Here is a 26,258-nt window from a genome sequence, read left to right on the forward strand (position 1 = left end):
AATATAAAAGCTAAAATGGTGTTGTTGTGACAACACCATAAGTATATAAAATTGAAACTGGAAACTCCTGGGAGGTTGCAGGCAACCCGGGTTGCAGTTCAATTAGAATACTTTTCGTCTAAGTCGCAATCCGTAGAATAACCAGGATATGCGCCTACCCCTCGGACCATTCAACTGCTTAGCAGAATCATGTCGCGAGGTTAATATACGTAGTATATTTGTAGGATTCTGAACAACGATCTCCATCCTAAATTCTTTCCTTCAAGAAAACAAAATAAGGATTGGAGATCGACCACCTTCGTTCTCTATTAAAGAGAGTGAAGGAGAAGTCTTCCTCGAAGGAAAGCTTCAATGGTGAACAGAATACTAAGACGATAGTTCCAGCCAAACTGGATATTCCCGTCCGTTCTTCTCTATTCCAGGTTGGTCGCCTACTGTGAGATAGTCTTCTTTCAGCAGCAGTCTTCTTCCTAATGCTAGAAATTCCAGGAATTCGAGCATAGGCGAGGTTCCCGATTATCGTGTAACATATCGGGGATTCTCGTCTCGCTCACTTTGGACCGTGGTCTCGCCTAAGTGTTTGGAGATCGTAAGAAACTCTAAACACTCTGAATGCGCTAGAAATTCCGTAGAATTCTAAGCAGTCTGCGAAACCCCCACCGAATTCGTCAAACGATATCGGCTGGTGGTCCTCTCGATTCCCGTAGAAATCGAGAATGGGGCAGGATCCCTCCTCAACGACCGGGGCTTACGTCAGGTAGGACCCGAAGGTCCCCCCTGGTAGCGCAGTCCCCAACGTGGGATCCTACAGAGAAATCTCTGTAGGATCCTTCCCCTTTCCCTCGTAGCCGTAAGGAGAGAGGGAATGGGGGAGGAATTGGATACTCGCTCGCCTTCCCAGTGGAACTAGCCAGTTGGAGAAGAGTAGGAGCAGCCATCGCCTTGCGGCGATGGCCTCTCAGAGTCTGGGAAAACGTATCGTCAGGAGAAAACGTTTTCCCGAGGAGGGTTACGAACTCTCACTGTAGGTAAGGGTCTGCCGCCACTGTGAACGTCGTCTGGGTGGGGCTGATCGACACCTGACAGGAGAGAGCCGATACCGTCCTCCGACTCATTCCAGTCCTCGTCGAGGTCGAAACCTCTCAGGAGGACCGAAGGAGTATTTAAATACGGTGTCCGAAGACACGTAGAAACGCCGCTGTCGCAGTAGAGGAGGTGGAAGTAGCTTGATCGACCGGCCAGAACTGAGAGAGCCTTCTTGTCCGGAGACGAGAGACTCTGGTTCAAGACAGAATCGGTAAGCTCCGATCGCGGCATACCCACCGTCGGTTTGGGTTCCCTCTCGGGCCCCAAAACGACTCGAGCAGAGACATGGGCTCTGCTGGTGGGAGCGGCGATCCTTCCCCCGGTCGTTGTGCTGACGAATCAGTGCAATAACCTGGGTAAAGTTACTCTGAATCTCGGAAGTTACAGCGTCTTGAGGAGTAGGGACCGTCCAGTCCCTCCAACAAGAGCAGCTCCCAGGACCCTCCTCCTTCAGAAGAAGGACCAGCAACAGATCCCTGACGGTTGCCTCCAATCACTTGCGCGTACGTCCTGGTTGGTCCTAAGACCAACCTGGCACGTGCGGCGTCGTGACGGGATCGTGAGCGGCGCATCTCTCACGATCAGTCCTATATACCTAGCTCTTCCTGGCGTATGCCGAGGAAGTTGAAGGTATCGGAGAGACAGAAACTGACGCTACCCCCCTCTCCCCTGACGGTCGCCTCCAATCACTTGCGCGTACGTCCTGGTTGGTCCTAAGACCATACGTGGCACGTGCGGCGTCGTGACGGGATCGTGAGCGGCGCACCTCCTCACGATCACTCCTAGCTACCTCGCTCTTCCCGGTGTAGCCCGAGGAAGTTGAAGGTAGTGGAGAGACAGACCTGACGCTCCCCACCCCCCGCTCGCTGGCAGGACCAGCGTACGTGGGGGGCTGCAGCCGATCACCAACCCGCGGTGGGGATCGATCTGCAGGCCTGGCCGTGCCGCTCACCTGTGGCGAGCGGCTCGACTGAGCACATCGACCCCCGTCCAGGTGCGTCAGACGAGCTGCTGCTGGTCACCGTATCCGCCCGGTCCCTGTGGGAGCGGCGGTCAGGTGACCTGCAGAGCTCGCTTTCGCCGTGAGACCGGTGAGCGTCCTCGCCGCACGTCAAACCGCTGGTCACAGCCGAGGCTGGTACCGTCGGTCGAGGGGACCTGGGGGACCTCTTCCCAGCCTCAACCCGTGGCCGGTCAGAGACCGTCACGTCCACCCCGAGGTACCGGCTGGTCGCTGCGAGAGCGGCCGCTGGCCTGGCAAGAGTCACCTGAGCGGCTCTCGACAGTCTTCTGCTCCGTGCCTCGGTCATGACGCTGAGCGAACTCAGGCGTCTTAACTTTGGCTGCACGGTCACCCGAAGGAGATCGTACACTCGGAACTTCTCGCGGACGAGAAACCGAGCTGTACCTGGCTTAGCAGCAGAGCTGCCAAGACCAGGCGAGGGTGTACCAGCGGTAGCCAGCACACCCTTGGTCCCCGTCTTCTTCTTCTTCTCAGAAGGGGAGACGGGCCCCGTTCCCGAAGGAACAGGAGGACCAGCAGAAGAACCCCCCCGTCACACCGGAATGTGACGAGCCCTTCGAAGTTCCCGAAGGAGTCTTCTTAGGGGGAATAACAAAACCCGGTTACAGCTGGTCGCTGCGACGCGGCCGCTGGCCTGGCGAGAGTCACCTGAGCGGTTTCTCGCCAGCCTTCTGCTCCGTGCCGTGGTCTTGGCGCCGAGCGAACTCTGGCGCCGAAACTTTGGCTGCACGGTCTCCCGAGGGAGAGCGTACACACGGGATCCAAAGGGATCCCGCGAACGAGAGACCGAGCCGGAACCTGGCGTAGCGGCATCGCCGCTAGCACCAGGCGAGGAAGTACCAGAGCTAAACCGATACTCCTATGGTCCCGTCTATCTCTTCCTTACGGAAGGGGAGACGGGCCACCCCGCTCCCGAAAGGAGCAGGAGGACCAGCAGAAGGACCCCCGTCCCACCGAGGTGGGACGGGCCCTTAGAAGTTCCCGAAGGAGACTTCTTAGGGGGGGAGGCAGCCTTCTTCTTCTTCGGCTTATGGGCCTTAGAAGTCGAAGGGGAAGAGGCAGCAACAGACGAAGATGACACCTTCCTCTTCTTCGTCAGCTCACGCAGGACAGTCGTCAGGTCCTCCATCCAGGCCGGAGTCGGGCCTATTGCCGAAGCAACACGGCCCGACTGCACCTGTCCGGAAGGACCTGGGACTGGGGAAGACACACCATGGGCAGGACCAGCATGGACAGGCGCAGGAACCAGGAGCGACAGGAACAGCAACCAGCTCAGGAGCGGCGGAGGAACAGCGGCAGCGGTAAACACAGAAGGGACAGCCAAGCCAGTAGCGGGAACCACATCAGCGACAGGTACGGCAGGCCCAGCCATCGCCTCGTAGAATCATCGGCAGCCAGCGTGGTACTGGCGGCCGGTCCAGGGGCGAGCTGCTGGAACAGCGGAAGTCTGGGGCAGGCAACACGAAGAAAACACAGGCGGCGGCGGCATACCCCTCCTCGGTACGGCGGCGACCGGCCTAGAAGCGGCAGACGGCGTCACCGACACAGCATGGGGAGTGTAGACCAGCGGGGGGAAGCAGCATAAGCGGCCGTGAAGGTTGTAGTGGAGACCAATCCAAGGTCACCGCCCCAGACCTCGCTAGACTCTGCAGCAGATCGTGGATGCTAGGCACGCCCTGCAGCCGCAGTGGTCCATACCTGTCCAAGGTCGTCTCCCACGGCTGTAGCACCTGCGGTAGCACAGACAGATTAGTAAGAGGGGTTCCCTCACGCACGGGGGGGGGGGGGGAGACATGCCCCCACCCCGAACGGAAGGAAGACCACAAAAACAAAATACGAGGAAGCTGAGCGGGGGGGCAGGAAAGAAGACGAAGAATCGGATACCAAGGGAGTCGCGGGAGAGCTTTCCGACGACTTCCTGGCAGACCTTCGCTTCCCTACCCCGCACAGCAGTGAAAAGTAATATGAAAATGAAACAGAATACTGCACGTGCGATTCAATTCATAGAACTTAAAGAGGGAAAAATCAATTCCCGGAAAGAGCGGAAACTTGATCCATAATAATATGATGCTATCATAAATTATATATGAAAAATGAACAATACTGCACTTGCTATTTTCACTTTCACAGCAATAAATCGTAAGGATTAATTCCCGGGTAAGAGCGGAAATTGATCCAAAATTAAATTTGATGCAATTAATAAATGAAAATGAAAAGAAAACTGCATTGCGAATCCACTTTCATTGCATTCTATTCATACAAAATAAGAGGCTCTTGCCGAGCGCAATCAAGCTCTCGGCAACGAACGCACAGGGCAAAAAATATAATGAAAAAGAGTACTTACATCTTTCAATTACACACTTTCGCCCAAAATACATGACTCGGCGCGAGTCGCGCCCGCCCTCGGCACCGAGACATAATTCAAGGTTTCAATTCATGAAAAGAGCGGAAATCACCGTCTCTACGGCGATAGCTCCATGTTGATTCATAATTAAGTAATGAAAATGAAAACAGTGTACTTACAGTTTCATTTTCAAGTCAAACCAAACCATTAGTAGAAAACACAATATAAACAAAGCATACGACGATGAAGCGGGCAGAGAGCGATGACGAACACGTCCTTCACACCCGCGGCCGAAAGCAAAAGTGATTCTTCACCTCTCGGGCGCATGCGCGCGCACGATCGGACAAGCAGTTAACTACGTTCTCTCCCCTTGTTCGAAGCTTACGACCGTCCCCCAGCTGCCGCTAGTTACCTTCCTATTGTTAAACGGACCGAGGGTTTGTATTACGTATCGGAACAAAGCTATTGTATAAATTTGTATTTTTCTCATTCAAAACATATGCTCCTCAATGCTAACTTTCCTCTTTTAACGACTTTCTGGTCATTGCAAATTCGGCCCCATTAATTTCTTATGGTGCGAAAACAGACAGAGGCCCAGGGACTGAAAGCGATTGAGTCACACTACGGCGGTAATCCAGCAGTAATACATCTTCATATATCCAAAAAGTAAATAATAAAGATATATGCGCATTACAATTATAAAAATTACATGAATAGCTGATGACAATCTGCATGAATAACTTGTAAACTGTTCTGCAAAAAAGTTGAGTATAGCAATTCATCTACAATAGGTACGAAAGTCAAGATGTCGTGACATCATAATACAGGACTTAAAAGAACGTTCTAATTCCGAAAAATAATTACTTAAATTTGAGTCAGAATCGAGTTACTTTTTCAATAACGAATATTTTCAAATTAATCATCATAAATATGTAAAATATTGATGTTTTACTATTTACTTGAATAATTATCTAGTGCACGCTTCGTCGTCGTCTTCTACCAAAACAGTTGTTTACTTAAAAACGTGGCCAGTGACCGTGTTCCGATTGTTGTGATGAAAGTGCCCCAGCATCTATGGGTACAAGTGGTGTGCGGATTTATCACAGAAATGGGAAGTTTGTTGACACAAGCGACTCCACAAACATCGAGATGGTGTCAATCTTTCAAGATATTCAAGCGTAAGTAAAAATTTTGAAAGCGTTTTGGTGAGATTTGCACTGTGTTGGCCACCCTTTTCACTACCCTCTGTTTAATGCTTTAAATTTGGCCTTAATTTCTAACTTTGGAGAAAATACTTACTTTGAAAGGAGAGTATAGCCTAGGTCCTTAGCTCCGTCGCTCCTCACCAACAACAAGTCACGACTGATGCCCATCTCCGGTGTCAGGACGCGTTATAAGCACTTTTTCGGAGGGTGTCCAGCCGTGATCGTCGGTGAGTTGAGTCAGGCCATGAGGTTGTTTACCCTACAGCCTAACTTACTGTGGCCTAGCCACTTAGCTAGACCCCTACAATTAGCATAGGGTACTCTAAACTATTTTCTGGACAAACAACCTTGGGAACTGAATGCAAACAAACTGCAGAAACTTAATTTTAACAAACAAGGGAAACTGATTGATAGGTAGGTAGTTAGGTAGCCTAAACGAACTATGGAAACAAACTTTGGATACCGAATAAAAACACACAAACATTGGAAACCGAATGCCAACAAACAAACCTTGGAAACAAAATGCCAAACAAACATTGGGAACTGAATTCACAAACCGCAGCTGAATAAAAATGAATCTAGGAAACTGAATGCAAATTTTAGGCTTTGAAACTGAATGTCAATACTAAACATTGGGTACTGAACGCAACAGAATCTTGGAAACGGAATGCCAACAAACCTTAGAAACCGGGAGATATAAGGCGTGTCCACTCTTCAATGTCAATGTTTAAACATCTTGGTTACGACAGTCAATTAATGGAACTTGAAAGCCGAGTCTAATCTACTGCTACGTTACTAACGGTACACTCAACACAACTCAGATTCTTCCCGGACGAACAGCTGCGTTTGTCCGATTCCGTGCATCCAAACTTACTAATACGAACTATCGTTTCACCACAGGTGTTACGGTGATAAGGACAAACAAAAGATGTTTATAGGGTTATTTCAAAGAGCATTTACACCAAACAACGACAGCAGATGCACCTTTGAACCGTGTTTGATACTTACGTTATGTGCAGGTCTAGTTGCATAGATTGCGTGGTTTGTTTTTGTCAACACCTGATCAAATGTCGTCGTCTTCTTATCATCTTATGTAAAGTAGACTGATATTTCACAAGGGAAAAGGTTCTTTTTATATATATTATATATAATTATGTGATACGATATCTTAACGCTGGGAGTATCGGTATCTTAACGCTGGAAGGATCGGGGATGAAAAGAAGTAAGGATGATGCTGCCGTGGCGGATAAGCGAACGTTCTATCTTAAACGAGGAAAAATTGTGCTTAACAAAACTGTCTTGCTGGCATATCAGCTGTGACGACGTTACGTGCAACACAATCTACTAGTATTGCTATTGATTTGTATTAGTGTAGTCCATGTAATAAAGAGAATAATTACATTGTGGCGAATAATAAGATTGTATTAAGACAAATAACACACTTATTTTTAAAACGTAATCCGGAATGTCAGCAGTCGGTATTAATTTTATGAATTTTCCTTCTGCCACGTTCTAATCCTCCAAGACGTACACACACAACCAGTTTTGCTAAAACTTATTTTTATTTCTACTGTTTATGAACGTAGCAGCAGAATTTTTTGTGGTAACAGTTTTGATATTGTATTTGATTATTGTACGACGTATGACGCATTTATGATGTATCTTACTATTATGTAACTTCCAAGAGTTATAGGGGCTCCCTGCCAACTGAGATGTTAATATTTACATGAAATCCTATCTATTGAAAACATTGCTCTGTTAAAAGCTGAGTAGCTGTCTCTAAAAGTATTTAGAAATGCAAGGATCACAAAATCGTGAATCAAATGTCTGCCCAATAGAAGGAAATAAATTTGTTCTAGAATTAGTTTTCGGTACAGGGTACCTCAAAATCACTCATCATGCAGTAGTGTCCTTAGATGGATGGTGTCGTTAGTGTACCTCATGTGATGCAATGTAGGTCCTAAGGTGTATAGTAGTAGTAGTAGTAAGCCAGCCTTATGCTGGCACGGGCTCTTGTTTTTCAGTAGCCCGTAACAAGCTACCTACAGGTGGTTTGCAGCTTTCCTTCGGCTAGCTGCACCGAATTTTTTAGCCTTTTATAATACCTACCTCTGGTCCCACTTCCTTTCTGCTATCTTGCTGTTAAACCACTCCAACTTCACTGATTTATAAGTATTGAATGGGTGAAAGTGCCTCAGTGTTTGGTCTTACAAATTTGTGTAAATCAATCAATCGGGCAGTAATGAAATGAATGAATGATTGGAAGTTTTCTGGCATCCTGACATGGGCAATAATGAAAGTCATATAACTAGCAAGGTATAATTATAACTAGACAAATACATTGCTGTTATCTTCCTGTGCGTTCCCCGGCCATTTTACTTCGTTTGCTGTTCGTGATGCTGTGCGTCAGTGCATATTTACACTGAGTTCTGCAAAGTAAGGTACGTATACTTTGCAGTACTTTGAAGAATCTGTTGTTGTTTCTTGATATCCTCTAATAGCCCGCCCCCACCATAAAAAATGGGCCTTTGAGGTACTGTTAGTTAGGCTTCCACATGACAAATCATAGAGTCAATACACATATTGTTGATGGTGAATCAGCATAAACATCTCTGCGTTTCTTCTCTTAGCTACCTTTTTTTTCTTCTTTTTTGATGGTCGTCTCTTCGAGGCTTAGCATCGCCGCCGGATTCTGATACTTTGATTTGGTATCAAGTACTCCCCCCTGCCCCCCCTTTTTTATCTTCTTGTGATAGTTAAAGCGGATCAAAATTTGGATCTTAAGTAACTAAAGTTCAGTGTCTCAGCCTGCCTGCCTGCCTGCCAGTTAGTTACCCTGTTCAGTCCTTATGATTGTTTTCACGAAAGTAAATGACCTCTCCCCTGAATTGGGTATCAAAACTATTTGAAACGTGTTGAGATATTAATTACTGTTAAGTACGCAAAAAATAAATAAACAAAGTTAGCGGTCACGTTTTGCTTTCATTAATCCTGGCTACACAAACCTTATCCACCCACTTTTGGACAAATGTTCTCATATTTACAGTTCTCTTTTCTTTCTTTTTAAAGATAGTATTAGGTCAGAAGCTCACCCTTACGCCTTGTCTGTGCTGAATACTTCTCTACTGTCTCATTTTTTTCTGGTAATATTGTTTTGGTTCCAATGCTGTCTAGCCTGAGGGAGAGAATTCTCCCACTCCTTGTGTTATATTGCATCGTCTCCGAGTCACCATTACATTTACACACTGCTGGATATCATTAATATCTTTATATTTCCCAGTTCAGCTTGTTCTCTACCCGCTAGGAAGCGTTGGAATTCCACTCCAGATTCCTTCTGGGAATATAATTCCTAAGTTTTTCCCCTCCAATCGTAGTCTCATAACTTTTAGGCCAATAGGGTACTTAAGGACGTTAGTTTGCCAATCTCTTAGGCCGTTGAACAAGCAAAAGGGTATAAGACAGAGAGAGAGAGAGAGAGAGAGAGAGAGAGAGAGAGAGAGAGAAGAGAGAGAGAGAGAGGCTAAGATGTCATGGATGAATTCGCCGTTATTCCGGCACTAGCTGTTATGTTCCTCTATGTGCGTCGTTTAGTGTTACGTAAAGGTGGGTACACACGTGAGAGCCGAACCTTGTATGTGTAACTGAGTTACGCATATACGGTTACAAGGTGTCAAAATGTTGAGGACGAACCGTAACCACGTTAAGCACGTAACTTCATTTCAATCCACTGCGATCATCAGTCTGTCTCTGTCCGGGTTGTTTACCGACGATGGCCACCATGCAAGTAGCAGCTGCCGTATATTTATATACATTATTTAACGAAGATGAAGCGAAATAAAAGAAGATGGTGGCAATCAAGGTTATATACTAGAAGGGTAGAATACAGTGGTCGGGAATTACTCGCTGACATGAGATTCCAAGAAGTTTCTGGCCACAGTAAAGTCTGTTCTTCGTAATAACTAATAAATTGAAGGACCTCTTCCTCACTCCAATCAGCCATGGTAGACATATACGTACTTACTGACCAAAACAAGGGACTCTACTATGGACGGCCTTGTTCATAGTCGGTGTTAACAAGTTCAGCAACCTCTGTTGTTACACGTGTAAATACAGTTCCCGTCCACACATGGCGTAACGCTCAAAGATACCTCCCTTTGATGCGGGGCCCAAAAACCGACAATTGTCGGGACTGAGGGCGAACGGAGCCTCGAACCTCGCGGGTTCGGGGTTCGGGTTCGAGGAACCGTCCACACTTGCGTTTTTGTTACAAGAATCGGTTACAATACAAGGTTCGGTTCGCACGTGTGTACCCACCTTAACGTCACTCACACCCCGCAGTGACGCTCTCAGTGACTATAGAGAGACCATACATGGTGGTGTCATCTTTGTGTGACATATCGTCATTTTTGTTTCACTCCTTATAGTAACACTGGATAGCGGTATAAATGACACTGCTCTTTTATCTGTACTTGTTTCTCAAATTCTGTATTATTGTTGTTATTATTATTATTATTATTATTATTATTATTATTATTTTGTAATAAAAATCCACAGTTATATAGGAAAGTATATTATGTTTATTTTACACAGTAATATACTTTCCTATATAACTGTGGATTTTTATTATGCAGAATTTTCTTTCACGAGATTGTGAATTAAACATTATCATTATTATAATAATATAAGCCCGGAAGGTCATAAAATTTCAAAACATGATTATTATTATTATTATTATTATTATTATTATTATTATTATTATTAGTAATAGTAGATTAGTATTATTATTATTATTATTATTATTATTATTATTATTATTATTATTATTATGTATTTTGGTAGAAGACCCTCTTTTAGGCAATACTGTTAAAAAGAATGGCAGAATTAAGCGAGTTGATTTTATATATTGTTTTTTTCTATTTTCCTTACAATTCGCTTCTCAGGCTCAGCGATGTTTCTGAGTAACTGACCAATATTCATATTGGGAATTTTCAAAAATTATAAATGCTGAAGGTAATCTTTTATTGACCTGGACCTGATATCCTGTTCCAATAAAAGATTACCTTCAGCATTTATAATTTTTGAAAATTCCCAATATGAATATTGGTCAGTTACTCAGAAACATCGCTGAGCCTGAGAAGCGAATTATTAGGAAAATAGAAAAAACCAATATATAAATCAACTCGCTTAATTCTGCCATTCTTTTTAACAGTATTATTATTATTATTATTATTATTATTATTATTATTATTATTATTATATTATTAATTCCATAAAATGCACTTAAACTGAATGGCTTTAAGGAGTCTCTTGTAAACCTGTCGCAGCCATAAGATCCTCCTCTGGGAGGGAGGAGCAATACCCGGTCCCACTGATGTATTTTTTATGTTGTGGCTTAACCACATATTGTAGTCTTTTATAGAGCATACGTATACTGTGCAAAGACTATATTGTACATGAGAATTACTTATAACAAAAAAATATGTATATATATGGATGTATAAATTTACAATAAAAAGAAAAGAAAAAATATCTTGACGCAAGAAAAAAAAATTATTACCTGTAGTTCCTGTATCCTGTACGATTTGCCACAGGTCACGATAAGGCTTGGAAGTTAACATTGTAATTATTTTTGTCATGTCACTTGTCATTTTTTTGTGGGTGATGTCATCATTTTTGGACATGTGGCATATTGTTGTATTTTTTTTTTATCATGTATTGTTGTAGCTTCAACACTGAACGTTGTTCAGTATAATCTGTTGTTCATTGCGATTTCTTTAGTGTTTTTAAACTTCCTTTTATTGTTAATTTTTTTCCCTGGCCTCCCTCCATGCTAAACCTTTTAGTTTGTGATTTTGGGTTATAATAAATGCGCGTGAAGTTAAATTATCGCGCAAAAACAAGGAGGAAAAGCTAAAACATTTCAGGATTCGGTATATTTCCAGTGGAAGACAGACAGACATACAGACTCAGTTGTTTATCTATAAGAAGATATTATCTGTTGCAGGCATATGAAGCCTGTTGGAAATTATTGATGTTCCAAGTGCGTGTGTGTGTGTGTGAGAGAGAGAGAGAGAGAGAGAACCAGTAATATTTGACTCGTGCAATGTAAATAAAACACGAAGCATAGCGCTTCAGCTTACTCAGGTATAGCGGTAACGGTATAGCGCCTTGAAGGAAACCGTGAGGTCGCTACCATTATCACACAGGCTCATGTCGTCGCCTCCTCGTGTGAGAGAGAGAGAGAGAGAGAATCAGCAATTTTTGATTCGTGCAATGTAAACCAAACACGAAGTGCAGTGCGTCAGGTACCGGTAACCGTATACTATAGCGCCTTGAAGGAAACCGTGATGCCTCATTGTCGTCGCATCCTCTCACCATAATGGCGAACCAACAGCGGATAAAGAAAAATTCCACTCCATTCTTTAATGGTCAAACCTAAGGCGACATTCACTAAGGTTTCCGTTACCTCCCGTTTTAATGTTTGGGGTGTTCGCCTAGACCTGAAGCCTGAAGGGTGGCTGTCTCAGACTCTCAGTCTAAGAACAGCTCAGTTTTGGGAAACATCGAGTTCTCACGGGAACCAAATTGTGCCAAGTAAGGTTTGTGTTCTCCGAGCGGGTTTATTTATACATTTTACGGTTTTATTATCGTCTGGGTTTTCTTGCTCTTTTATTCTTTAGGTAAACGAAGTCTGTTTGGTCTCGAGTCCTTCTATTTTAGGAATGTCGAAGCATCTCTAACCCACGGTCCAGATAGAACCTAGACCGTGCTCTAACCCAAGGAGGAAGAGTCGTGGCGTTTTCCGTTGTTCAAAAATGTGTTTCCCCCGTGATTTTGATTGTTTGTTGGGTTAGATTTATAAATTGACCCCCGATCCACTTTTATCTGGCGAGAGCAACCGGATTCGCTGAACAGCAGCACCAGAATAAGTAGCAAGTGTGTCGCCTCGCTGCCTAACTCGCCAGTTCCGGAGATCTTTCGTGCAGTTGGAACTGCTTTAATTCAAGCGAAGGTGCAATACATTGATACCCCAATACTAGTTTCCTTACATTCTCATTAATTTTTATCTATTTGTTAATTCATTAATTTTTTCATTTTTTATTTTTTAATAAGTGGGGCCTCTTCTTTCTGTGGTATTTCCCGCCACCTCATCTTACTTCTTCCTGATGAACACCATATTCTTTGTAAGCTTGAATTTCAAGTCAGTGGCCACTGTACTGTTCTTTCATCGCAGAAATGAATTCAGTTAAAATGATACTTTTATTTCCATAAAAAATGAAGATGCAAGTTGTTGTTCTTTCCAACTTTACTTCTCAGTCTTCAAAAAAAATTTTCTTTTCTATTTTCCACCGCAGGTGACGCTCGGAAGTTGGCCAAAAGATTGTTAAGGGTTGCAATGGCGCCAGTGACAAATGACAGTCGTGGTTCCATCGAGCCGTTTGTAGCTGGTAAGTCCTTGTCATAGATTTTTTTTTTTTAAGTTTTCTATAAAAGAAAACTATTGAGATGGCTACTTGTCCGTCCGTCTGCACTTTTTTGTCCGCCCTCAGCTCTTAAAAAACTACCGAAGCTAGAGGGTAGCAAATTGGAATGTTGATCACACACCCTCTAATCATTAAGCATATAGACCGGCAGCCCGGACCATTGAGATACAACGATCGAGATACCCCGACTGTAACCCCTACCGGTATTTAGGAGTAGACTTGTAAACTGTGAAACTGACCGTCTGCCGAAAATATATGGTTGGCTTACTTAACAAGCACCACTAATTGCTTGTTAGATTTTGGGTCTAGATCCAATATATGAAATACCAGATGAAACTAATTTATAATATATCTGCAGACTACTGATTACAGAATGACCAGTGACAGACATTTTGGAGGGTGGGTTCCCCCTGACAGAGGCACTGAAAAAAAAAAAGGGGGGGGGGGCGTTTAATTGGATCTAGATCCCTAAGGAGATACCGAGTAAAATTTACACTACAATAGCACTGCACATCCTAGAATACTGCGGTGGTGATGACAGACATTTTAGTGGGTGGTTACCCCCTGACAGACACCCCACAACGAGTGGGGAGGGGGAGACAGGATCTGCATCCAACATCGGAGATACCAAGTAAATGAGTGGGGGGAGGGGGAAGGGAAGGGGGAGACAGGATCTCCATCTAACATCGGAGATACCAAGTAAAATTTGTACTACAATAGCACTACACATCCTAGAATGCTGTAATGGTAATACTAGACATTTTAGTGGGTGGTTACCCCCTGACAGACACCCCACAACGAATGGGGAGGAGGAGGGGGAGGGGGAGACAGGAACTGCATCCAACATTGGAGATACCAAGTAAAATTTGTACTACAATAGCACTTCATATCCTAGAATGCTGTGATGGTAATGGCAGACATTTTAGTGGGTGGTTTCCCCCTGACAGACACACCCTAACAGGGGCAGGGGGAAGGGCAAGCCCTGATAATTAATTTCTAGACTAGTATAGTAGGCTATGTACTATATTTTTATCCTTTCCATATCCTTTGTATTTATGTAACACAAAAATTATTTATTTGTTTCATATAAATAACAGTCATCTGTAGGTCCATAATAATTCGGTCATATTATTTTGTCAAGCAAGCAACTGAGTTCAATTATAGTACTCGCTATAGCTTTGTTTAAGAGATGAGAATTAATGTAGTGGTGGCTGGAAGACTGGCACTGTAAAGTGGCATGTAAGTTCATATTATTATTAGAGTTATTGCTGTAAAAAGTCTATGTACTATGGCACACAAAAGTTCGTTCCCTCTGCTGATCCAGAGTGAACACGAATCCGCGACTATGAAACCCCGAAGCAGTTGAACAAGTAACTAATTAAGCACCCAACAGATGTCGCACCGTCAGGCCAAGGAAGGAGGAGTGGGAAGCAGGCATTTTTCTTGAACAAAGAGTAAAGTCTCCATAATCTAATATCGTTATTAAGGTAGTGGGCGTGGTGTTTTTGTGGTTACGATACTGGGTTTGCGTGTAAAACGTGCAATTAAGGAAATATGCAAAATGAATAAGATAAAAGTGCTTAGGAAGTCAGTATTCATCATTAATTTTAATATTTCCTATCGTATCTTATCAACAGACACGACTGTTCACAAGATTGATACAAAGCTTTCACCAACAGTGTAAACGGTGGTGTTCTGTAATCTGCAAATCACCTCATATATATATATATATATATATATATATATATATATATATATATATATATATATATACATATATATATATATTATATATATATATATATATATATATATATATATATATATATATATATATATATATATATATATATATATATATATCTAATAAAAGGAGCCCATAAAAACACCAAAATATAGAGAAAAAAGTACTATATTTCAGAGACTGCTGTCTCCCTCTTCATCTACCTGAAGAAGGGAGACAGCAGTCTCTGAAATATAGTACTTTTTTCTCTATATTTTGGTGTTTTTATGGGCTCCTTTTATTAGATGGAATTCTGTTGTTACAGAACATTGTTACCAGTCATATATATATATATATATATATATATATATATATATATATATATATATATATATATATACCATATACATATACATACATACAGTAGGGCCTCGATAATCGTGGGGGATAGGGCCCAGAACCTCCCGTGATAAGTAAATACCTTTGTTATCCTGGTACCCCCCTCAAAAATTGCTAAAAACTTCCTACTCAAATAGTTAACCCACCCAAGACCACTATTCCAATGTTTATAACTGCCTACTTTAGTTCAAACAGCAAATATGTCTTCAACTATCACCTTAAAATAAATTCAAGATAGTTTCAAAAGTTATTTTACAACATTAGCCTTAAAAATATATGTAGTATACGTGTTACTGTACATATGTAGCCTAGTAGCCTATGGATTACAGCTAGAAGCCTACATATGCATGCTCATGTGGGTCTCTTTTCTTCACAACACATGTTAATATATTACACTAATAACCTTCTTTCCCATAAGAGTAAAAGAATCGGAGCTTTTGGATGCCACACAATTAACTCGTTTATATGGGTACAGTTTAAAGAACGCGGCGAACACAGCTTCAATAACAACATAAAATGTGGGCAGGCCAGTGTTGCCAAATGGGAATGGTAATTTCTTGCTAGATTTTGCTCCATAATACACAATGCCACCCAGCCAATTTCAACCGATTGCTCTCTTTTTCGATTCAAACATATTTCTATATTTCTAACATACACAATGTACTTGTACATTATGTTACATGGTTCTTAATTTCGAAACCTATTATGTTCAATTCCTGAAAATGGTTTTGCAAGATTTTGTTCTTTTTCTTACATGATATATCAAACAGTAGAATAAAAGAAATATTAAACTTAACATTACAAAGTTTTGATGTCAAAATATGTATGCTAGATGTATTTGAAAACAAATGCAAGTTTTCCTGCCAGATGCTAGATTGAAAATTTTCTTGCTAATTACCTCAAGAAAATGAAAGCTAGCATTAAAAATGCAAAATTGGTAACACTGGACTCAACAGATCCGTGTTAGCAGTACAAGTGATAGTTATTGTATCATTAAAATATCAAAATAAACTAAGTCGCAAAGCCGATTCTATTCATGTTTTTCTAAACACGTAGCCTAAAAGGAAAACTTTATTTTGTCTGTTTCATCACGCCACAAACCCCTGACAATGCAGAGTACATATGATAATTCTAAACTTATTTATTACCAGAATAACAATAATATTGTGTATTGAAAATGAATGTTATGTATATTCCCAAACATTATTACTACCATGACTAGTACTATTACAATTTTGAAACACAATCTTGTTGTGAACGCTACCATAATTTGATTTTCATATACATACGTACATTTTGTCAGCTGGCTGGCTGGCTTCGCATAGATAAAAGTTGATTTCACTGATATGAAATTATTCCACGAATAGCCATGTTATTATGGAGGAGTTATGGGGTTCCATTTGACAACGTCTGTGAGAGAGAGAGAGAGAGAGAGAGAGAGAGAGAGAGAGAGGGTGTAATTGCTGTATGGAGAGTTAATGACTGAATTGGTTGTTGGCAGGTTCTGGGCTGTCTGCTGGTGCTGTTGATTGTTAGAGTTCTGTGTTTTAGTGAGTTTTTGAGTCAGTCTTTGGTGAGAGCTGGTGAGAGTTAGTAGTGTCGGACAGTTATTTGAAGGCATTGGAAATTGGTTGAGTTTTGTGTTTTGTTTTGTTGTTGTTTAGTTGTTGTTAAGTTAGTTTTTTTTTTGCTTAGAGTTGTTGTGCCTGTGCTGTTGTGTTGTTTGTGCAGTGGTCTTTTGTTGTGTTGTGTTTTGTTGTTATATGTGATTTTTTGTGTTGTTGTTGGTATTTCTGTGACCTCAACCAGCGGACAGCACAGGATAGCCCTTGAGTAACTGGATTGATTGGTAAGTACATGTGTTTTGTGTTTTTTTTGTTTTGTCAATTGCCCTGCTGTATTTTGTTGTGTAAAGAAGAAAGTGTGACTGAGGGTGGGTTTGGAGTGACTAGGTTAATGTGGGGAGGGTCTTGCCATTTGTTTTTTTTCTAGCTTGTGATCCCGCCACATTATTTTTTGGTGCCCGAACAGGGACTGTTGGTGCGGCAGCTGCAGGGCAATTGGGGTATTGAATTGTGTGATTGGTGGAGAAAGTGAGGATGGAAGGGTTGAAGGAGATAGAGAGGCTGAAGGAGGAGCTGAGGTTGGCGAGGGAAGCTAAGGGAAGGTTGGAAGTGGAGAATGAGAGGTTGAGGGTAGAGTGTGAGGAGCAGAAGAGGGAGTTAGAGGAAATGAGAGGAATGCTAAGGAGTGCAAAAGTGGAAATGAAAGAAGAGGTGAAAGGAGCGGAAGAGAGAATGGTTGAGAAAATGGACGAAAAATTGGGGGTAATGATGAATGCAGTGCAAGAGATGATGCAGGAAATGAAGGGATTCGTGGGAGAGGGAGCTGTAGGAGGTAGGCCTACTGGGTCTTGTGACGGACTAGGAGTGGTAAAGAAAGTGAGAGAGCGAGTGGATGAGAGTACGAGTGACGAAGGTGATTTGGTTGTGATAGGTAAGGGAAAGAAGGGGAAGACACAGGATAAGGATAAACCTGAGGACAAGAATAAGTAGGGGGCTGAGGAAAAGAAGACTAAGGGAAAGAAGGTTAGTAAGGATGACGGACAGGATGAGATTAGGACAGAATACATTGGGGAAAGGGCTGAGAGTGATTTGGATAGCGGTGAGTGGAAACAGGTAGGTAGAAAGAAGAAGGGTAAGAAGAGCATAGTCAGGGGTATGGACGTGAGTATGGAAGTGGATTCGCTGTATTCGGAAGAGGGAAAGAGGGGTCAGAATGGAAGTAGCGAAAGTGAGAGTGAGAGTGAGCAAGAGGTACGAAAGGCTGTGTATATGAGAGAGGTACCCCGATGTGCACAATATGAGGAATAAGGTAGTAGGGACATAGGGTACTTTTTTAAAGAATATGAGAGGTATTGTGAGGCAAAGTATGGGAATAACAAGAGAGTCTGGGCAAGAGAGTTAGGTAGCTTTTTGACGGGATTCTTGTTGAGTATGTATGGGGTAATGATGAATGTAGGAAATGTGCCGTATGAGAGTGTAAAAGCTAGGATTGTAGAACAGGCAAAGAGGATAAAGAGTAGCATTAGATATAGGAGAAAGCAAGATTTTGAAGAGGCAAGAATGAATGTTGGTGAGTCGTTGTCGATGTATGTCTGTAGGTTAGAAACATTAGCCAGGAAAAAGTTTGGGGACAAAGGGATAAGTGAGTGTAAGGAGTTAGTGTGAAAGTTTTTGGTGACTGTACCAGAGAGTGTATATAAGTTTATAAATCTGAAACGTAAGGAGAAAATGCGATGGACGAATGAAAGGTTAACATGGAACGACATTTTAGAAATAGTAGAGGATTACGAGTTAGATAGGTGTATGAAAGAGAGTAGAAGTATTAGTGTTAGGACTGAAGTAGCTGAGGTTGCACCAGAGTTTAGAAGTTATAGGGAGGCAGTTTTGGAAGGGCCAAGTCGAATGGTAGAGCGAGTGGTAGATAGGAGCATTAGGGCAAGTAACATGAGTGTAGTGAGCCCAAAAAGAGATAGGAGTGCGAGTGTTGGAAGAGTAGGGTTAGTTAGTTGTGAGCGAGAGCAGCAGCAGTGTTATAGATGTGGTAAGCCAGGACACAGGAAGAATGAATGTCGATGGGTGTTAGGAGCGTGCTTCGGGTGTGGGCAAAGAGGGCATTTGGTGAGTGAGTGTAAGAAAGATAGGGATATTAAATGTTATAGGTGTGGACAGGCAGGGCACATCGCTAGTGGATGTCGGGGTACCCATATGAACACAGTTTGCGGCAACTGTGGGACGAATGGCCATTATGCTAGGATGTGTCAAGAACAGCGTGCAAAGTGTGTTGAATGTGGAATGGAAGGTCACGTGGCGAGTGTGTGCAGGCGAAAGAGGATGAGTCAGGCTGGGAATTTGGGAAACTAGGTGTTAAGGGGATTCAGTTGGGTGGGTCCTCTAGTATGCAACAGTATGTTCGGGAGAATGCGATGAGTGAGTGGTTGAGGGTGAATAAATGTGAGCCGAGTGTCAGTGAGCAAATGGATCTGGAAGATCGGCAGTTAGTGTTGGTTGAGTATGGAAGAAAGCGGAAGAAGGTAAGGAAAGGGAATGAAAGGGAGAAACGTGAGCAGCATGATAGAGGGGTTAGTGTTAGGGTAAAAATGGTGGATAAGATATGTAATACAGATGACTTTGAGGGGAGGAATGATAATATAGCATGTGTGGGTTTGAATTGACAGGGTTTAATGAAGTTTCACCGGGAAGGGAATCAGGTGGTAAGGATGTAGTTGGCAGTATGAATGAGTCTCTTCGGGAGTTTGGCAGGAGTGTAAATGAGGTAAGTGATTTGGTGGCAGAGTTACGAGAGATGTTCGGACAAGAGTTAGAAGGGGTATATGAGATAGGGAATGGGATTTGGGGAGATGGTAGTGAGGGAGATAGTAATGGTAGTCTGACTGGAAGCGATCTGGGAGAAGTTGATGGTGGTGTAACTGAGTGTGTATGAGGGCTCTCAAACAAGATCCAGGGGACCTGCATCTGAGCATCCGTGGGTGTTGCAGAGGGCTATTTAGTGTGGGTGTTGTGAGTGAAAGGAGACGTTGTCAAATGTAACAGGGGAGGAGTTATGGAGTTCCATTTGACAACGTCTGTGTGTGTGTGTGTGTGTGAGAGAGAGAGAGAGAGGGTGTAATTGCTGTATGGATAGTTAATGACTGAATTGGTTGTTGGTAGGTTCTGGGCTGTCTGCTGGTGCTGTTGATCGTTAGAGTTCTGTGTTTTAGTGAGTTTTTGAGTCAGTCTTTGGTGAGAGCTGGTGAGAGTTAGTAGTGTCGGACAGTTATTTGAAGGCATTGGAAATTGGTTGAGTTTTGTGTTTTGTTTTGTTGTTGTTTAGTTGTTGTTAAGTTAGTTTTTTTTTTTGCTTAGAGTTGTTGTGCCTGTGCAGTGGTCTTTTGTTGTGTTGTGTTTTGTTGCTATGTGTGATTTTTTGTGTTGTTGTTGGTATTTCTTTGACCTCAACCAGCGGACAGCACAGGATAGCCCCGGAGTAACTGGATTGATTGGTAAGTACATTTGTTTTGTGTTTTTTTGATTTGTCAATTGTCCTGCTGTATTTTGTTGTGTAAAGAAGAAAGTGTGACTGAGGGTGGGTTTGGCAGCTGGAGTGACTAGGTTAATGTGGGGAGGGTCTTGCCATTTGTTTTTTTTCTAGCTTGTGATCCCGCCACATTATTATGAAGATATGACGATAATATAGAAAGTAGAAAATGGTTTTACGTATTTTGTTTACGCTTCATCGCCGAGAGAGAGAGAGAGAGATAGAGAGAGGAGGAGAGAGAGAGGAGAGAGAGAGAGAGAGAGAGAGAGAGAGAGAGAGAGAATTCTTTCTTCAGATCTCCATTACATGAAGAATGAGTAAAAATGTATTTTATTTTAACCTTTGGAATCCACCATTGAATATCGGTAGTGACAACTTAAACACAACTCGATAGTTATGGCAGATAACGTCAGCCATCAGCTGTTTCTTAATATATATATATATATATATAATATATATATATATATATATATATATATATATATATACGTATATATATCTATATATGTATAACTGTATATATATATATATATATATATATATTGTATAATATATATATATATATATTATATATCTAATTATTATATATATATATATATATATATATATAATATATAGATATATATATATATATATATATATATATATATATATATATATTATATATATATATATATAGATATATTCTATATATATATATATTATATATATAATATATATATATATAATATATATATATATATATATATATATATATATAGTATTATATATATATATATATATATATATATATATATATATATAGATATATATATATATAGATATATCTATAATATTCTATATTTATCTATTAATAATCTATATATATATTTTTATTTTAAATAAAAAAAATTTTAAATAATTTTATATAAAAATTATTATAAATTTACATCTTTTTTTAAAATATATATTCTATATATATATTATATATTTATATATTAATTACTATTATATATAATTAATATTATTATATAAATATATAAATATATATATATATATTATATATATATATTATATATATTAGTATATAATATATATATATAAATCTATTATTCTATAGTATAGAGAGAGAGAGAGAGAGAGAGAGAGAGAGAGAGAGAGAGAGAGAGATATCCATTAGCAAAAGTTAAATAATACTTGTGTATTGAGAATAATGACCATTTTAATAAAACTGTTGTTTTACTGTCTAATCATATTGCATGCATTATTACCATATTATAGTATTTGATACGAACAAAGCGATCTACCATTTGCATTCTGGTTTTGTTACATTCTTGAAATAATCAACTGATGTCGTTTTAACCAATATCATCACTATTTTTAGTTGCCGAATGGTACTCAATTCAGATATGTCCTATATATGATACTATATATATATATATATATATATATATATATATATATATTTATATATATATATATATATGTATGTATGTATGTATATATATGTAATTGCTACATAATATTATATATGGAATGTTATTCCATATATAAAAACTAAAACAATGATTAATTAAAACCAGTGACCCAAGAGGTCAACCAGTTGGCTTGCAGGAATGTGATCAGACCAGATATGATGAAGTAGGCTAAGACGACGTGTTGTAATCAGTCAGTGTCTAGTTGCCATCATCTGTGGTCATTCATTTGTTTTGCAAACGGTTGTCCAAGCTTCCTGCTTGAGACAACCACAGTGACCTATAACTCAAACGGCCTACGTGACTTGTAAGTATATCTTAGTTTTACCAGACCACTGAGCTGATTAACAGCTCTCCTAGGGCTGGCCCGAAGGATTAGATATTTTTACGTGACTAGGAACCAATTGATTACTAGCAACGGGACCTACAGCTTATTGTGGGATCCGAACCACATTATATCGAGAAATGAATTTCTATCACCAGAAATAAATTCCTCTGGTTTCGCGTTGGCCGAGCCGAGAATCGAACTCGGACCACTGGATTAGTGGCCGAGAGCGAAATCCATCCGGCCAACATGAAACTTACGTGACTTGTAATCTATGTCATCTGTGTGTATGTTCGAGCTACTGTCTGCTCCCTTTATGATTTGTAAACCAGATTGTAAGTCAGAATTCAATCAGCCATCATCATTAGAAGACCTGTCCAATTTATCTGATCTTCATCATGTAGTCTCAGAGAATAGAGATATTTTTGTACTCTGTGTTTTCTACTAGAAACCTCACATCAGAAAGAAGATACAGAATGAACTTAGAAATGATCATCATGAGTTGAAACATCTGCGTCGTCATAACCAAAGAAGATACTGACTTTGTAAATTATCATCGAAATCCAAGACACTCCAATGAGTATGGAAAGTCATAACCAACCGACCTTAGCGTAAAATTATCGCAGGTCTAAATAACCTCACAGGGCGCCTTATTATACAAAGGCATCAGCCCTATAACTATAGGTAAGAAAAGAAAATGACCAAAGACGCTATTAAAACGAGAATACTTATCTTACATTTCTTTTTTTTTTTTTTTTTCAGAGGAAATGAGAGTGGCACCACATGACTGGTTTAATTATTCAAAAATGGCTGAGGACAAAAACTTGTAGCTGATGTCCCATTCAGATAAAATACCACTTGTGTGAAGTAATAACTCCACACCAAAGGATAGTGCTAATATTACATATATATATATATATATATATATATATATATATGCACATATATATAATATATATATAATATAATATATATATATATATATATATATATTGTATGTTTGTATGTGTGAAACTATAGAAAGTAGACCAGGCCTAGTAAGTCTCATACATAGTTTTTTATATAGATGCGATGGAATTAATGAAGTGAAATATTCCATACTTCAATAGGAATTTTAAAAAATAACTCCGGCAGTAATTCTTAACCTGAAACATCACAATATTTCTTGAATTTTTTGCCTTTTACATTTTATCAGGCTCACGATTTTCAGATAATTACGATATTTATAATGTTAATATTGCCTATGATAGATTAAATCATTTCAAGGTGTCCCATCTCTCCTTTCTAATCGTGGGTTATGTCTGTGAAGGGGTAACCACTCACTAAAATGTCTGGCATTACCATTGCAGTACTCTAGGATGTGCAGTGTTATTGTACTACAAATTTTACTTGGTATCTCCAATGTTGGATGCAGATCCTGTCTCCCCCTCCCCACTCGTTGTTGGGTGTCTGTCAGGGGGAAACCACCCACTAAAATGTCTGGTATTACCATCTCAGCATTCTAGGGTATGAAGTGCTATTGCAGTACAAATTTTACTTGGTATCTCCAATATTGGATGCAGATCCTGTCCCCCCTCCCCCTCTCTCTCCTCACTCGTTGTGGGGTGTCTGTCAGGGGGTAACCACCCACAAAAACGTCTGTCATTACCACCACAGTATTCTAGGATGTGCAGTGCTATTGTAGTACAAATTTTACTTGGTATCTCCAATGTTGGATGGAGATCCTGTCTCCCCCTTCCCTTCTCCCTCCCCCCACTCGTTGTGGGGTGTCTGTCAGGGGGTAATTACCCACTAAAATGTCTTTCATTACCACCGCAGTACTGTAGGATGTGCAGTACTACTGTGGTACAAATTTTACTTGGTATCTCCGATGTTGGATGCAGATCCTGTCTCCCCTCCCCCTCCCCACTCGTTGTGGGGTGTCTGTCTGGGGGTAACCACCCACTAAAATGTCTGTCATTACCACCGCAATATTCTAGGATGTGCAGTATTATTGTAGTACAAATTTTACTTGGTATCTCCAATGTTGGATGCAGATCCTGTCTCTCTCTCCTCACTCATTGTGGGGCGTCTGTCAGGGGGTAACCACCCACTAAAATGTCTGTCATTACCACCAGTATTCTAGGATGTGCAGTGCTATTGTAGTGTAAATTTTACTCGGTATCTCCTAAATTGGATCTAAATCCAATTAACACCCCCTTTTCAGTGCCTCTGTCAGGGGGAACCCACCCTCCAAAATGTCTGTCACTGGTCATTCTGTAATCAGTAGAGTCTGCAGATATATCATAAATTAGTTTCATCTGGTATTTCATATATTGGATCTAGACCCAAAATCTAACAAGCAATTAGTGGTGCTTGTTAAGTAAGCCAACCATATATTTTCGGCAGACGGTCAGTTTCACAGTTTACAAGTCTACTCCTAAATACCAGTAGGGGTTACAGTCGGTATCTCGATCGTTGTATCTCAATGGTCCGGGCTGCCGGTCTAATACCAAATTGCAGCCCTCTAGCCTAAGTAGTTTTTATTTTATTTAAGGTTAAAGTTATCCATTATCGAGCGTACAACTCAGGCCACCACTGGGCCCTGGCTGAAAGTTTCATGGGCCACGACTGATAGTTTCATGGGCTGTGGCTGAGTTTTATACAGCATTATAGGTATGCTGTACAGAAAACTTGATTGCGCTCCCCCCTCCAAAAAAAAAAGGCGCACTTTTTACTTGTTTAGACATGGAACCAATGCAAACCTTAAAAAAAAAAAAAAAAAAAAAAAAAAGTGCCTCCAGATCACGTCGTTTTTATGGGCTTTAATGGTTTTGCAAAAACTAAAAGGGACCAATTTGCATAATTTTGTGGCAAAATTCAAGTCGACCGTATTCGGTTAAAGCAGACTCACAGGATATTGATCGCGTACGAACTGGAGCAGCCAGATCAAGACATTACTCGTAGACTTAGGAAAAGTTTCAATAGAAGCACGGAATTCATCTGTTGTTAACTTAGGTTGAAATCTCGCCTAAATCTGGCGTCACCGAGTCATAGTTTTAGGTAGTCTAATAAAACACTTTGGTTTTAGGTAGCAAAGCAGCATTTTCTCGCAATGGAAATGAGTCAGGCGCAGTACAAGACCTATAGCTGTAACGAAACTGGGATCACAGGACTAAAAAAATTATTTGTGGGGTGATTCCAAGAGCTTGTAGTCAAGATCAAGAATAAGATGAGCTAATCATGTACACTGAACTGCCAAAGACGCAGACACGGATCCATTTCGTCCACGGAATCCATTAACAAAACGTCACTACGGTCAGAATAAATCGTCAGATGACGAAGGTATTTGGTGGAATATCTTTTTTTTTTATTTTTCATTTTTATGTGATAGTTTTCAACTATTGAGGGCAGGTGTGAAGAACATTATTCGAACACTTGTGTGGCAACTGTTCTGGCTAGATTGGTCTTGGTAAAACTGGCTGGGGCTTATCGGTACTGCGTATCAAATAAAAAAAAAACAAGTGTTTTCTTTCACAATACTTCAGATAAGTTGAGGATTTATATTATATATATAATACATATATATATATATATAATATATATATATATATATATATATATATATATATAGTGTTTTTTTACTTGTACAGTAATTTTGTTTTGCTGTTCGAGAATTAACCAACTCAACCCTTGCTGATATTTTTTTATAATAATGGCCATATTGAAGTTTTATACACAATGTTTATGTCATATATACACAGGGTAAAATGTGATATATATATATATATATATATATATATATATATACATAGAGAGAGAGAGAGAGAGAAATGTCTGTTTAGGCTAGTTCCAAACGAATGGACATATCTGTCGTTTAGCTATATATAATATATATATATATACATACACACACACACACACACACACACACATATATATATATATATATATATATATATATATATATATATATACATACATATATATATAAATAAATAATGTGTGTGTGGCCTCTACTTAGGATACAATGCAACGAAAACAACTTTCGTGACACCTTTGCATAATAAAGTAGCAGTAATAGACGTGCCTTTTCCCTTCGCCTTCAAGATTATATGTATGTATGTGCAGGGTG

At 40.6% G+C, this 26,258-nt stretch overlaps 2 protein-coding genes across 4 annotated transcripts in view; one reads left to right on the forward strand and one right to left on the reverse strand.

Annotated features, from left to right (window-relative positions):
• LOC135204197 (uncharacterized) overlaps positions 1–6,975 on the reverse strand; it is a 35,408-nt gene extending 28,433 nt beyond the window's left edge. The window contains exon 1 of one of the 2 annotated variants that reach the window (XM_064234280.1): positions 6,668–6,975. The gene's annotated coding sequence lies outside the window, so the exon portion shown is untranslated. Of the gene's footprint in view, positions 1–6,338; positions 6,535–6,667 lie in introns of those variants that run through there. The other variant, XM_064234279.1, reaches the window with a different exon arrangement.
• A 1,107-nt stretch (positions 6,976–8,082) lies between these two features.
• LOC135204198 (UDP-glucose 4-epimerase-like) overlaps positions 8,083–26,258 on the forward strand; it is a 38,063-nt gene continuing 19,887 nt past the window's right edge. Inside the window, exons 1-2 of one of the 2 annotated variants that reach the window (XM_064234282.1) lie at positions 8,083–8,100; positions 13,015–13,107. In XM_064234282.1, coding sequence (XP_064090352.1) covers positions 13,056–13,107 — 52 coding nt within the window. In that variant the 5' untranslated portion in view covers positions 8,083–8,100; positions 13,015–13,055. Of the gene's footprint in view, positions 8,101–12,195; positions 12,259–13,014; positions 13,108–26,258 lie in introns of those variants that run through there. The other variant, XM_064234281.1, reaches the window with a different exon arrangement.

The sequence above is a fragment of the Macrobrachium nipponense genome, chromosome 44 (genome assembly GCF_015104395.2).
Source record: "Macrobrachium nipponense isolate FS-2020 chromosome 44, ASM1510439v2, whole genome shotgun sequence".
Taxonomy (NCBI): Eukaryota; Metazoa; Arthropoda; class Malacostraca; order Decapoda; family Palaemonidae; genus Macrobrachium; species Macrobrachium nipponense.